This window comes from Neltuma alba, unplaced genomic scaffold (genome assembly GCF_004799145.2).
Source record: "Neltuma alba isolate B1F8T4 unplaced genomic scaffold, ASM479914v2 tig00011306_pilon, whole genome shotgun sequence".
In the NCBI taxonomy this organism is placed as follows: domain Eukaryota; kingdom Viridiplantae; phylum Streptophyta; class Magnoliopsida; order Fabales; family Fabaceae; genus Neltuma; species Neltuma alba.
The window spans coordinates 67325-81429 of NW_021636015.1; the positions used below are offsets into that span (position 1 = coordinate 67325).

The 14105-nt window shown below is 33.1% G+C and overlaps 2 protein-coding genes across 2 annotated transcripts; one reads left to right on the forward strand and one right to left on the reverse strand.

Moving 5' to 3' along the window:
- Window positions 1-2535: 2535 nt before the first annotated feature.
- On the forward strand, window positions 2536-6818 carry LOC114711732 (polygalacturonase QRT3-like). The gene is made up of 3 exons (XM_028896164.1): window positions 2536-2703; window positions 2797-3033; window positions 5769-6818. The coding sequence occupies exons 1-3, from the start codon at window positions 2536-2538 to the stop codon at window positions 6816-6818; spliced, it is 1455 nt and encodes a 484-aa protein (XP_028751997.1).
- Window positions 6819-12826: 6008 nt separating this feature from the next.
- On the reverse strand, window positions 12827-13807 carry LOC114711733 (acidic endochitinase-like). Its single transcript, XM_028896165.1, has one exon. It carries the CDS (start codon window positions 13805-13807, stop codon window positions 12827-12829), a length of 981 nt encoding a protein of 326 aa, XP_028751998.1.
- Between the last annotated feature and the right edge of the window lie 298 nt (window positions 13808-14105).

Below are 14105 nucleotides of genomic sequence, written 5' to 3' on the forward strand. Positions count from 1 at the left end.
ATGGTTGGGGAAACCGTTAATGATTGCGCTGAATATGAGATCAATGAGACGTGGGTTTACCGGATTCTCCTTTCTACCACGTGTGTTCTTGCTACCTTTCCATCAGCGCCTCTCGCCAGAGGGAAAGTTTCGCGCCTTCTAAAATATTTGCCAAAAAAGAGAACAATTATATTAACACTATTTTCAACTTAATAATATATTTTTTTGGGCCAGAATTCAACTTAGTAATCTGACTGTTTGGTTTCAGGATAAAATTTCATTATTTGGAAAATTTTTATTTTTAAGAAAGGATTACTGTAATTTTTTATCTTTGAAATTTGGATCTATCTTGTTTTATTTATTCAAGTTTCAAATTCATGGTTTTGATTCTTAAAATTTAGTCATTTTTGAAACTCTAGTTCCAAAAAATGTAACAGTATTAAAATTTACAAAGTATCATAAACAACATGAAAGCGGCCATATAGACTCACCAAATAGCATATAGCTAGATTTTGTGTGGATAATAAAAAGAGAGAGAAAAAGAACAAGTCCTCAAAATGTAATTCTTTAGCCTTCTTTTTTCCTTCATCATTATTTTTTCAGGAGTTGCTCACTATGCTACAATATGTTGTCCACGTAAGATCTAGTTAGGTATTATCTGGTGCATCCATATTACCACTTTTAATGTCATTGATGATATTTTAATAGAATTTAATATCGTTGCACTTTCAGGGACTAAAATTTAAGATAAACCAAATTTCAGGGATTAAAATCATTAGTTTGAAATTTGAAGAACCAAAATCAAAATGAGCGGGGGTGAAAATTATATTAACCCTTTAAAGAATAAAAAATGACAAGTTATATATATATATATATATATATATGTGTAGGCTGACTTGTTTTTGCATATATTTTTCTTCTTAATTTTTCAGGTCAATGTTTTCAGTATTACATTTAAACATTAATTATAGGAACAAAATTACAAAATGAGTAGTCTTAATTATTCTTCAAATGACTTATATTTTGAACTACTCCTCTAATCTTTAATGTATCACCTAATTAATTAATTTGAATAGATTAAAAATGTTAGTTAAATTAGTTAGTATGATTTTTTTAAAATACTCTAAACATCTTTCTTAATTTCTTTCTTCCTTCTTTTATTTGGTTATTGTTGGCGGAATAGTAACACGGTTAATTTAAAACAAATTAATAAACTTGTCAAATAAATTTTAAGTAAAAGCCACTCCCGAATTAGATCTATGTTAAAGATACTAGGAGTAAGTCATTTTCCTGAAAACAAATTATAAGTAATATAAATATACTGGGAGCCATTGGAGCGTGCTGCATAAAAAGGCCAAGGTAAATCGCCCTTGGGAACTACGAGAAGGATAATCATTCTTTATATGTCATTTTCAATATTTAAAATAAGATTAGCCTTAATCTCAACACTTGTACTGAGTTATTGATGCTTTAATCTTTCTATTCGGAAAAAAATTTAAAATATAAATTAAGAATTTGGGAGAAGAAGATCATCAAGCCCATGTATTATGATAATAGCATTCTGGGTCTAAAATTTTTGGAAATTTTCCGCTAAGCTAAGAGAAAATGCATTTAAGAGTAAATGCCTAATAATATGAATAAACATAAAAATTAGGAATTGACTAAATATTGATTTTTCAGTATCCAAACACGTACCCATTGATGGAAGCATTTTGAGATGTTAATTTGTTAAAGATAACTTAAAATTTTATAAATAAATGTGATGTGTAATAACAACAAAATTAATTTGTCAAAACTTAAATAGTTGTCAAGTAGAAATTTTTTACTCATTATATTTTAACCATAAAATAAAATTCAAAGTTTAGAATATTTGAGTTATCTCAAAAATAGCAAGTAAAAGTTTTATAATTACCAATAACACATTCGAAATTTGACAAGTTAATTTATAATTATCAAGTAATATATTTACTTGCAAAATTTCAAGTTATCTTTAAAAATAACGTATAGTAATTATCCTTCAATTTGATAAGTACTTTTTCAGATTTTAACCAGTCAATTTCTATCCATTCACATGTACTTTTTTTTTACTTGGAGGTGCTAAGAAAGATAGATTAAATAGTTCAAAATTCTTTCAAGACAAAAAAACAAAACTGAGGAGAACATCTAGTTAAAAATTTGATTATTACGTCATATAATTTGGATAAAAATCAAACCATAATTTTTAAAATAATGTTATAATATATAAAATAAATATAAAAAAGAGTTTCTCTCACATTTTACAGAAAAATATTTTTTAAAATTATTTTTATTATTTTCCAATTACCCGGTCCCCAAAAATTTGACGTTGGTGTTGAGAAAATTTACACCATTATTTTGGCCCTCAATAACATTATCGCTGACAATTTTAAATTTCATTTTAATAGTTAACCGACCACTCTCCTCCAGAACAAGCCTCTCTTACTGATCTCCTGTCACCATCTCTCTACCTCTGGCTCTCCATCCCCATCTCTTCTCTGTTCTCGAGAGCCCAAAATCACTCGGAAAAATAAACGCAGAATGATAAGCAGATTCTCCGCGGTAGGTTTTGCAGTATTATTCTTGCTGTTACAACAAGAATCCACATGTTTCAGCACCACACAAACAGCTCCAAAGCTATCAGAATTCAGCCTGAAGCTTCACCAAAAGCTCATCGCTGCAGCGGCTTCGCCTGAAACCAAGATTACGGTAAGAATGTGATGCCACATTGGAGCTTCTACGCAATTTTTGTTCTCCGCAATTGTTCTCGGGATCCAAACGGTGAAATTGTGCAAAATGCAGAAAGGGAAGACGAGAGTGGTGTACCCGGCGGAGTACGGCGGAGATCCGACGGGGGAAGAGGAGAGCAGCGAAGCGTTCGAGAAGGCTCTGGAAGAGGCATTTGCGATTGCGACGGAGGGACGCGAATTGGTGAGAGGAGTGAAAGATTTGGGAGGAGTACTGATTGATTTGGAGGGAGGAAGCTACCGAATCGGCAAACCAATTTCGTTTCCTTCTTCTGGCGGTGGCAATCTTGTGGTTAGTACTTTGCACCACCATCTCTCTCTCAGTAATTTTTTATTTATTATTTTTTATGGCATATGATAATCTTTTAAATTGAGACCACCGCAAGTTCACAGGAATATACAACTATTTTGGGTGATTAAAAAATTAATTAAATAAGTTATTTATTATAAATATATATTGATTTTTTAAAAAATTATTCTCTTTCATCATGTGCAGCAGATAATTAAAATTACTTTTTATAAAAAAAATTTATAATTAATAAGAATATTTTAGTAAAAGATACCAAATAAAGTGTATCAAAATTTTATATTTATGATTAAATTTAACCATCAACTAATTATTAAGAGCTTATAAATAAAATACTTATTTTTCATTAATAAATAAGAATTTTTTATTCCTTCCCCTAAACCATGCCTTGCCGACAAAAAATTATGATATCTCATGAATTCTCAAGTAAATCTAGATAACTAGTGATAGGATTTTTCATTAAAAAAGAAGTTGTTGGGTTTTGATTTTCAATGTGAAAAAGTTCTTGGTTTTTGAGTTTTTTGGGCCACGGCCCACGTATAGAAAAGTTTTAAATTTAAATATTACAAACGAGGAAATCTCCCATATAATATGATATGATGTGAAAGCTCGTAGCCCAAAACATAAAAAAATAAATATTTAAAGAATTAATAAATAAATCATAAAAGAAATGGATATTTATTTTAGCCTTCTATTATATATATTGTTGCAAAGTGAACTCCGGGACAGACATTTCGTTTTCAGTAGTCCTCTGCTGCCCTCATCTTTCTCTTAAAACTAGGAATGCTTTATCCTCTGCTCCCCTCATCTTTCTTTTAAAACTAGGAATGCTTTATCCTTTTTCCTGCCGCAGGCCAACTTTAACTTTTACCCTTGTTTGTTTGTGTGGGAAACAAGGAAAATAAATGATGAGAAATATTTTTAATAAATTTGATTTTAAAAAAAAATATGATTGTAAAATTTTAATAAGGTGAAGATGTAAAATTAAAAAAGAAAAAAGAAAAATTAATTAAAAATTTCTAACTAGACTTCTCCAAATTTTTAACATTTTTAACGTCTTCTCGTCCCTTTGTTTCCTTCAATCGAACACATCTTTGCCCCCTACATTGATAGTATTTCTTTGGTTTTTAGTATAAAAGTTAAATAATTAATTTGTAAATATTAAAAAAGATTAGTTAAGTTAGTTATTTATGATAAATATATATATTAATTTTTCTAAAATATCTTTTTAATTATCTCTTGATGAAAACCTTCTATCATGTGCATTCAAAATAGGGATAGTTTGGTCTGTTAAAAAACAAAAGGAGACTTTGGGGGAAAAAATATAAATTTGAGAAGTAAGAGTTGGGCTTTTATATTTAAGATAAAAATATGCCCTTTGTCTAGCATTTGTAGTCAAGATCGGAGGTAGCATATGTATTGGCAATGAATGTGTGTGAGAGCAGGTGCATGTATGTGTTAATCTTACTTTTTATGTTGCTGGCTAAAAATATCTTAGTTTTTATCTATATTTTTATTTTTCATGTTAGCGTAAGTAACTAAATATACAAATGTAAAGTGCAAGAAAAATTTTGTCCAAAATCAATAAAATGTAATACTAAGATATTTCACGACAATGTGATTATAAAATTGAATTTATGAGTTATAAATTACAAGCCGTTAATTGCAAAATTGGTAATTATAAATATTGAATTTAAAATTGAGTAAAATACAACAATTTAATAGATTTATTTTGACATTTGAGTTTTGGCAATGAATTAGTCAGATTATTAAAAGTATAATATTAATACTCCTTCAGTCCTTAATGTAGGACCTAATTTAGCAGCTTATATTAATTTTATATATAAGACTTATTTCACAAATTTATTAATCTTTTTTCAAATTAATCATATTGATATTTTTCTAATAATAATTAAGTAGGAGGGGGGAGGGAATTAAGGAAGATGCTAAGGGTATTCTAAAAAAAATATACCATATTAGCTAATTTAGCTAACATCTTCAATCTATTCAAATTAGTTAATTAGTTCTTATATTAAGGATTAGAGGAGTATAATATAAAGTGTAACACCATATCATCACTTTTACCAAAATGCAGAGGAAGTACTTATATTGTGGACCTGATGTAAATATAAGATGTTGCTGTTGCAGATAAAATAAATTAAAATCTTGTGTTGCTGTCTTGGCTTTTCAATATTTGAGGGTTTTCTCCGACGAACACAACTTAATGGTCTAGAAAACAACATATTAGTAAAGAATTTTGATTTGATCATTTATGTATATGTTCTTAATTAGTCATTCAATTATCCATTTAATGAAAAAGTGACATGAATGATGAAAGCAAAGAAGCAAAGAATTATGAATAAAATTTAGTTTACCGCTTTATATTGATTCATCTTTAACCTACATTGCATTAGATCTTAATTGCCCTACCTATACATAGAATTGGGATCCTTTGAAAGTGTTAGACAAAATACACAACATTACATATTCACCTGATTTTAATTTGAGGCAAGAAAAGAAAAGCAGATATTATTATTATTATTTTTTGCCAGAAAAGCAGATATTTGCTTAATCGGTAGGAATAACCCTCCTCATGCATATGCCTTAAGAAGAGGAGTTTTCTGTGTCAAAGAAATTAAATTTTACCTGAATAGAGGTCTCTTTCTTAGATGTATAATTGATTAAATTAACTAACTACATGTATCTATATGGTTGATTAGGTAAAAAGTGGAAGCTTGAGAGCAGCTGAAACTTTTCCAAGTGATAGGTATCTGGTCGAGTTATCCTCATCAAACTCTTCACAACTTGATAATTCAGTGGAATCCTTGCATGTCGATGGCATCTCTGGCAAGAAAGCTCAAAATGATGTGATTCACTATGAAGACATAACCTTTCGAGACATCCTTTTTGACTCGAGCTACCGAGGTGGAGGCATTTCAATTGCTGATTCTGCTAGAATCCGAATCAATAGCTGTTTCTTTCTCCACTTCACGACAGAAGGGATTCTAGTCCAACGAGGCCATGAAACCTTTATCTCGAGTTGCTTTCTTGGACAACACTCCACAGTTGGTGGAGACATAGGTGAGAAAGACTACTCAGGAACCGCCATTGATCTTGCTAGTAATGACAATGCAATCACAGATGTTGTAATTTTCTCGGCAGCCATTGGGATTACACTTAGAGGCCAAGCTAATATGATTACTGGAGTCCATTGTTATAACAAAGCGACATCTTTTGGAGGCATAGGCATATTGGTGAAACTAGCTGGGAATTCACAAACTAGAATTGATAATTGTTACTTGGATTATACAGGCATAGTCATGGAAGACCCAGTTCAAGTTCATGTCACAAATGGGTTATTCTTAGGAGATGCCAATATTGTGCTAAAGTCAATTAAAGGTCAAGTCCTGGGGTTAAATATAATGAATAATATGTTTAGTGGGGATCCCAATAAGAAGGTTCCGATTGTGAATTTAGATGGGCAATTTGGTGATATTGATCAAGTGGTGATTGATCAGAACAATGTGAATGGAATGGGGTTGAGATCAACGATCGGGAAGTTAACAGTAGGGGGAAATGGAACCAAATGGATTGCTGATTTTTCAAGTGTGTTGGTATTTCCTAATCGGATTAGTTTTTTTCAGTATTCATTTTATGCTCAAGAGCCAAAATTTGTGGCACATTGTGTGACTAATGTGTCAGATAATGTGATGGTTGTAGAGACGAATGAAGCAGTTAAAGGGTTGGTATCTTTTAGTGTTGAGCAATGAAAAAGCATAAACTTGATGCAGTATTATTTACTATACATTGTAATTATTACTAATATGTTCCTATTTATAAGTAACTTGTAGGGAAATGAGCTTTTTTCAATTTTCTCTTGTTGACTTAATAAATAAAGAGAGAGAGAAAGTAAATAGGTGAGGGGATATGTAAAATATATTTTTAATGCCATTTCTTTAATAAGAGCAAATGTGAAAAAATTATCTGTGTAAATGCATTTTTTATTTTGCGGATTTGGGGTACAAATGACTTAAAAATATGAATAGAGTTCTATTTGATATTGTACGAAGATCTATCCTATCCTCAACAAGTTAGAACTTATCTAATGTATAATCTACTAAAGCATAAATAATTCTTTTTATAGGTAAAAGTTTAGGTGAGTTATAGGTGGGTAGCAAGATTTGAACTTGTGATTTTGTGGTTTGAGTCAATTCTTTATAGTTAACTTTTGTTATCTAGCAAATGTGAGCACTTTTCATAATGAGAATTTGAACATCATTTCTTTATGTTATAAGAGACTAGTTGATTCTACTAGACTTGAGCTGAAAAAAAGAAAAGTTAGCATATTGGGTTAAAAAAGTACCCAAATAGAGGCGTATAACCATGCTCATCTATCCATTTCTTTTATTTTTGGCAATTTGTCTATTTCAATTTTTTTAAAAAAATATTATGTGGACATGTGGATATCCAATTATCCACAGCTAAGGACCAATAAAGCAAAGCATCATGGCGGAAGAGCATTATGTTCAGATTGGGTGATTTGTTGGCATTTTGGATCTTTGGATTCTGACTTAAGTATTCTCTGCCTTAGTAATTTAGTATGATGTTAGTTTATATAGGCATCTTACTGGTAATATTGCGCGTTCTATTACTCCTAGATTGTAATGTACTGTTTGACCCTATATCAAAAAAGAGAAAAATATCATGTTAACACTATGCGAGATAGATGAAAACAGATTATAAAGAGTATTAAGATAGGAGTGGTAACGTAATCTGCCCCAATCAATGCAGTTTTTTCTCTGAGAGACACAGTTCAGTCAACAATATGGTAGCCAAAGAGGTCACCCACTCCATGCGACCTATGGAAGGAAATAAAGGTTATATGGTAACAAAGATTGATCTAGAGAAGGTGTGTGACAGAGTAAACTAGAATTTATTTTTTGCGCCACTGTCTTGTGGAACTAAATCTACCAAATCACTCGGTGGAGATCATAGACAATTGCAACACCACTGTTTAGTAGTGCTTTGAGTTTTCAATGGCAGCAGATTTGGGCAAATACCTTGGAGTAGCTTTGTATGAGAAACGGGTTACAAAGGAGAGTTTCCATGAGATCGTCGACAGAGTCAAAAAATGACTCTCAAACTTGAGAGCTACAGCCCTTTCTCTTGCCAAGAGAACAATCTTCTCTTGGCAGTTACCTCAACTATTCCGAGCTATACCATGCAAACATCTTCTCTTCCTAAGCAATTTAGAAGACCAAGAGAGTCGTCATATAGGGCTCCACGGCAAAAAACAAGAGAAAGACCCATTTAGCCGCTTGGGAGATGGTTTGCAAACCCAAAGCACATGGCAGGTTGGGAGTTAAATGCATGAGGTTGCAGAATCAAGCATTTACGGCTAAACTTCGTTGGAACCTAATCAAGTGGTGTGAAGACCTATGGGTTAGGGTGATAAGGAGCAAGTATAAATGTGGTAATGACTTGAACCTTGCTCTTGACATTGAATGACGCGGGTTAAATATGCTGTGTAGGGTACAAAGGAAGCTTGGAAGTATGCAGAACGGGGGATTGTGATTGACCATGCAAAATAGAATAACATGCTGGAAGTATGAACGAAACAAAAATTTCAGCATCAAGACTACACACCAAGCTATCACAAAGGAGTCTAATGACAGTAATGAATAATGTGTCTAACACGGTTTGACCAGTGATGCTTCATGTACGTGGTGCCATTGCCACTTGGAGTCTGTGACTCATGTCCTTCATGATTGTCCAAACACTAAGAGGTTGTGGCTTGTGCTGTTACAAGGTGCAACGAATTGCCTATGTTTCAAAGCCAATAGTGAAAGCTAGATTAAAATGTACACCATACATGGTCTTCTCTCTGATTTAAAAGAACAGGGTGAGCCTTTTCTGCACAACTGTTTGATTGCTTTGGAAAAGGCTAAACCAGTATGTCTTTGAAGGAAAAGTTCATAGCAACGCCTCTCTAAAGGCTGCTACCTTTGCCACCACCATGGAAGCCATCAGGTGTGCGAACGATAAACTCTAGGGAGTAATGTCTAATGGCAGCCAAACCGTGGCTCGTTAACTGAGTTGGACACCCTCAGAGGGATGGATGAAAGTTAATACCGATGGGGACTGCTTAACACACACGGGAGGAGCAAGTGGAGGTGTGATTTGAAATAGTCGAGGGGAGTTCATATCTGGTTTCATCCTAAGGGCTCCACCAGTGATGCTTTGATCACGGAGCTTTGGGCGATTTTGTTGGGGCCTAAACTAGCTTGGGATTCAGAATCAGGACAAGTAGTGTTAGAAACTGACGCAACTGAGGTCCTCAGGCTAATTAACGAGGCGGACCTCTCAACCCACGTTGATGTGTCCCTGATTGAAGAAATTAAACCTGTGAGAACTAGAGAATGGACAGTTGTCTTCGAGCATGTTTGAGAGAGAGCAACCAAGTAGCAGACCTTTTTACCAAGCTTGCTATGGTCACAACGCTGGGATACCATCTTATAGTAGTAGCTGACGTGGTGGTGGAGGCGATTCGAAGAGACTTGGAGGGGAGGGATGACAACGGATAGTCTCTAAGAGCTGCGTTTCTCTTTTGGTTTTAAAAAAAAAGATAGGAGTAGTAATGTGGAATCAGTTTGTGTTCATCAAGGTGATGACAAGTACTTACCTCATTAGATTTGCACTGTCTAGATTTAAAATTTTTAGTTATTTATTTTTAAATAAAAATTATTTTTTTAAAAAAATTGTGGTTATGAAAATTTTTATTTTAAATTATATACCCATCAAAATATTTATTTTAAACAAATAGAGTTAATATAATTTTTGGTCTATCAAATCTGGACCCATTTTAGTTTTGATCCATAAAATATCAAACTTGTGGTTTTGGTCTTTGGAATTTACTCTATTACAAAAGTTAATTCCTAGCTGTTAAGTTTTGTTGGGCTGGCACAAATGATATTAGTTTGGATGATGTGGCTTTTGACGTTACAACATGAGTTAATTAGATGACATGATGAACTGGACATGTAATTAGGAAAGGTGAAAAAAAAAAAAAGAGTCAGGTTTGTTTAAAATGCAGCACATGAGGACAGAGCACCTAACTCCCCCCCCCCAACCCAAAAATTTCATGTCCGGCTCATCATGCCGACTGCCGTTTTTAAGTTAGAAGCCACATCATCCAAACCAACACCGTTTGTGCCAACTCAGCAAAATTTAATTGTTTGGAGCTAATGTTTTATAATGGTGTAAATTCCAAGAACCAAAACCATATACATAAAATTTTATGAACCAAAACCAAAATAGGTTCAAATTTGAGGATGAAAAATTGTATTGGACCAAACAAATAAAAATAAAAAAAATTTAATTTGGACAGTCCAAATTAAATATGAACTATCTAGGCCTGATGAGATGCTTATCAAAGTGAGAAATACCCAAATTGATCCGTGGTAATGTTGGGCTAATATGATGGTTGGGACTAGCCTGTCCTGATATACCCGTTACACTAATATGAACTATCTAGGCCTGATGAGATGCTTATCAAAGTGAGAAATACCCAAATTGATCCGTGGTAATGTTGGGCTAATATGATGGTTGGGGACTAGCCTGTCCTGATATACCCGTTACACTTGGACGTTTGTGGCGCCTTTCTAATGCCTCCCGTCCTTGTCACGAGCAACTAATAATAAACAATGAAATTAATTAAACTTAATTATTTTTTTATAAAATTTTAAAATTACTTTTGACAAAAATTATAAGTTAGCGGAGTTTTAATTAGTTATGATGTTTTGCTATGTTGAAAAAATTAGTACTCTTTTTTTGGCCTACGAAAAAAATTAATACTTTAGGCAAAGCATGTTATATTATAAAACATATCGGAATTTTTTATGATAATGACCCGAGGAAAATATTTTAAATCATGCGCTTAACTCCAAGGAATGAATGACGTCACCCTAGCTAATAAATCCCGTTTATCTGAAGGTGAAATTCAATGCAGTAAATCTTTATATCGACTTATGGCTCATAAAATAATTATACATGGATTGATAAAATTAAATAAACATGTTTCTAGTTTTGTGGAAAATGTATATTATATATACAAATTTTATTATATATTTTTTGCGTGAAATATCTTTCATAAGATTGAAATAGTAATCCCGTTATTCATAAGTATGAATTATTTAACTGAGTGGGAGTTTCGAATTATGAGTTATCTAAAAGTTATAATTAAAGGGGATTATGTTAATTGAGATTGATTTGAATCCTGAAACATATGCTCCATTTGCGCCGACGATAATTAACATAGATTTTCGTAAATTGATAGCTAGTAATAATTTTTGTTTCTTTGTTTTATGAATAAAACGGTGCTTATATAATTTAGGTGCATTTTGCAGTTCAGTACCAAGTCTTGTCCGATGAAAGCCCAAGCAATTTTGGGCTGTGCTTAGGCAAGGTAGAGTAGGATGGGCTTATCTGCCCAAGTAGTACCACTACCTTATCTATATTATGTAAAGATCGCCGCCTTACTTAATAAATAATATTTTGGACTTTAAATATGCTACTTCTGATTTTAAATATAAGAACTAGTTGATTAATTTAAATAGATTGAGAAAATAATTTAAATTATTTATTTGAAATAAATAAGTATTGTTTTCCTAAAATATCTTCGTTAATCAAATTTATTAGCCAGAATTATCATTATTAAAAGAACTATCTTGAGGAAAAATAGATAAATATGAGAGACATAATAGATTGGAATCTTACATTTAGGATCAAAATAAAAGTCAAATGAGGTTTTATATTAAGGACTGGAAGTACGTAGTATTTTATAATTTCACAACTTAGAATATTCCAAGAGAAGAAATATAAACCCCGTCATGCAAATTCTCATATCTATTTATCATTTCTTATTTTCTTATAATTACATAATCAACCACAATACAGTAGGTTTTCACACAGCAACCATGATCATATATGTCAAAATCTTAAGTCTTGAAACATTTCATTCTACCATATATGTATATTACGTATATATTGTACAATGATAGAATGAATGTATGTGTATTATATTACACAATCAAAAGATTTCGTCCAATAACTTCATTGAGTGTTTTCTTATATTTAGATCAAATATAGCCTCTCATCTAACTTTCATATTAAGAATAGGAGGCCTAGGTTTAAAAAAAAGAAAAGACAAAAAGGATAGGAGGTAGTAGTATTTACATATAAAGCTTTGGATATAAATTGAACGAAAAGGGTAAAGTACCCTGCAGCATCTTGATATTATTTCTCAAGTATACTTAATACCGTAATCTTATTTATAGTGCATCCAATATCGTGATATTATTTTCCCAATGTACTCAACACTTGGATGTTAAATTTTTTGTCCAATTATATCTATCGCTGTAATCTTATTTATGATTTAGGTTGCTGAAAGCATTATAAATAAGATTAAGGTGCTGGAAGTAAAAAAAAAAAAAAAAAAAAAAGATGCTGAACGCATCATAAATAATAAGATTACTATACTAGATATACTTGAAAAATAAGATTAGGGTACTAGATAGTATTTTATCTAAGATAAAACAACTTAGTAACAGTTGCTCAAACCTCATATTTATAGAAGTGGTGGATCTTTATATAAAGAAACACCTATTAGATGGTGGTACTGTCGTAGTCAAACGTGCATAGATGCATACTGGCATGCAAGCCCAGTAGCTTGCCATTATTCATATATATTACATATAGTAGTAGTACATGCCATGCATTTTTACACAGATTTGGCCAAGAGACTGTTGAATCTCCTTGATGCAAGAACCTGGCGTGCGCATTCAAAAACTTTTGTGCCCAAGGCATCCTTTATCTCAGTGCTGTAACCTGTTTTCTTGTCATAGTACCTGTTCCAGAGCATGACTCCTCCGAAGTTTGAAGATTCCGTCACGGTCGGAAGAACTTTAGACTTGAGCTCTTCTGGTGGTATGTAACCATAGGATGCTGCGGACGTCTCATTTGACGCTACTAAACCCAAGAACACTGAGCTATTAACTAAACCTGGCTTTGACGTCCATTTTGCCCATGAATTAAGAAGATTTGTGAAGTCGTTGTTTCCTAAATATTCGCACGTAGCCGATGGGCCATAATATAGAACCCAGAGATAATCAAAAAGACCCGTATCGATTGCACTGTCCAAGGAACTGGTACTGCAATGTGGGGCTCCCGAAATGTAAATCTTTTTGTCTTGGGTCGAACCATTGATCGCCCTTACGAGTTCGTCCCATGGCTCTGGGCGGTCTTCAATGTGGGCAAGATCGATACCGTCTAAGGTCACTGCTCCGAGAGGGCCTAATTTTCCGCTGAGAAAGCTATCGTAGAGATACTGTGCCAAGGAAGTAGGATCATCGACGGCATCCACCTCGACGGAAAGAAAGACTTGGATGCCTTTGCTTTGACAGTGTTGGATTTGTGAAGCTAGGGCGGAGCAGTTGCCGAGAGGACAGTGGTCTTCCAGGTTTAAGGATGTTGTGTTGCCGGAAACATGGAGGTATGCGATGGCGACGATGTTGTAGAGATTAGAGTCGCATGCCTCGGTTAAGGGTCCTTCACTGGATTCGTTGTTTTGTCCCCAGTAGACGGCGATTTTCCAACCAGGTTTGCTCATGGGGAAATCAACGGCATGAGAGGGTTTGATGATGACGATGGAGGACAGTGTGAGGAGGGAAAGGAGAATGAGAACTGGTTTGTTGGAAGCCATGATCGATGATGGAAGAGGGTAAGACTGAAGTTTTTTGGGTTTAGCTTGGGATTTCACGGTGTAATGGACAATGCCTATTTATAAAAGATATGAGGGCATGGGAAGGATAAACGTGGCAACAACAAATTTAATATAATATAGGAATTATGATAATATCAGTTATTCCTATAGCCCGTAACATAAGAGCTGCTTGAACTTGAATTAGGTAATTATAACTAATATGATTTGATCTCTCTAAAATAACCTTGTTTAATGTTAGATTAAATAACAGTTTATAAGTAGAATAAATTAGCTAGAT

What these genes read in the sequence shown, in the direction of transcription:
- LOC114711732 (XM_028896164.1), top strand. Translation starts at nt 2,536, where the DNA reads ATGATAAGCAGATTCTCCGCGGTAGGTTTTGCAGTATTATTCTTGCTG. An exon ending in CGCCTGAAACCAAGATTACG is followed by an intron (nt 2,704 to 2,796) that starts GTAAGAATGTGA and finishes TGCAAAATGCAG; the next exon opens with AAAGGGAAGACGAGAGTGGT. An exon ending in CTGGCGGTGGCAATCTTGTG is followed by an intron (nt 3,034 to 5,768) that starts GTTAGTACTTTG and finishes ATGGTTGATTAG; the next exon opens with GTAAAAAGTGGAAGCTTGAG.
- LOC114711733 (XM_028896165.1), bottom strand. Translation starts at nt 13,807, where the DNA reads ATGGCTTCCAACAAACCAGTTCTCATTCTCCTTTCCCTCCTCACACTG.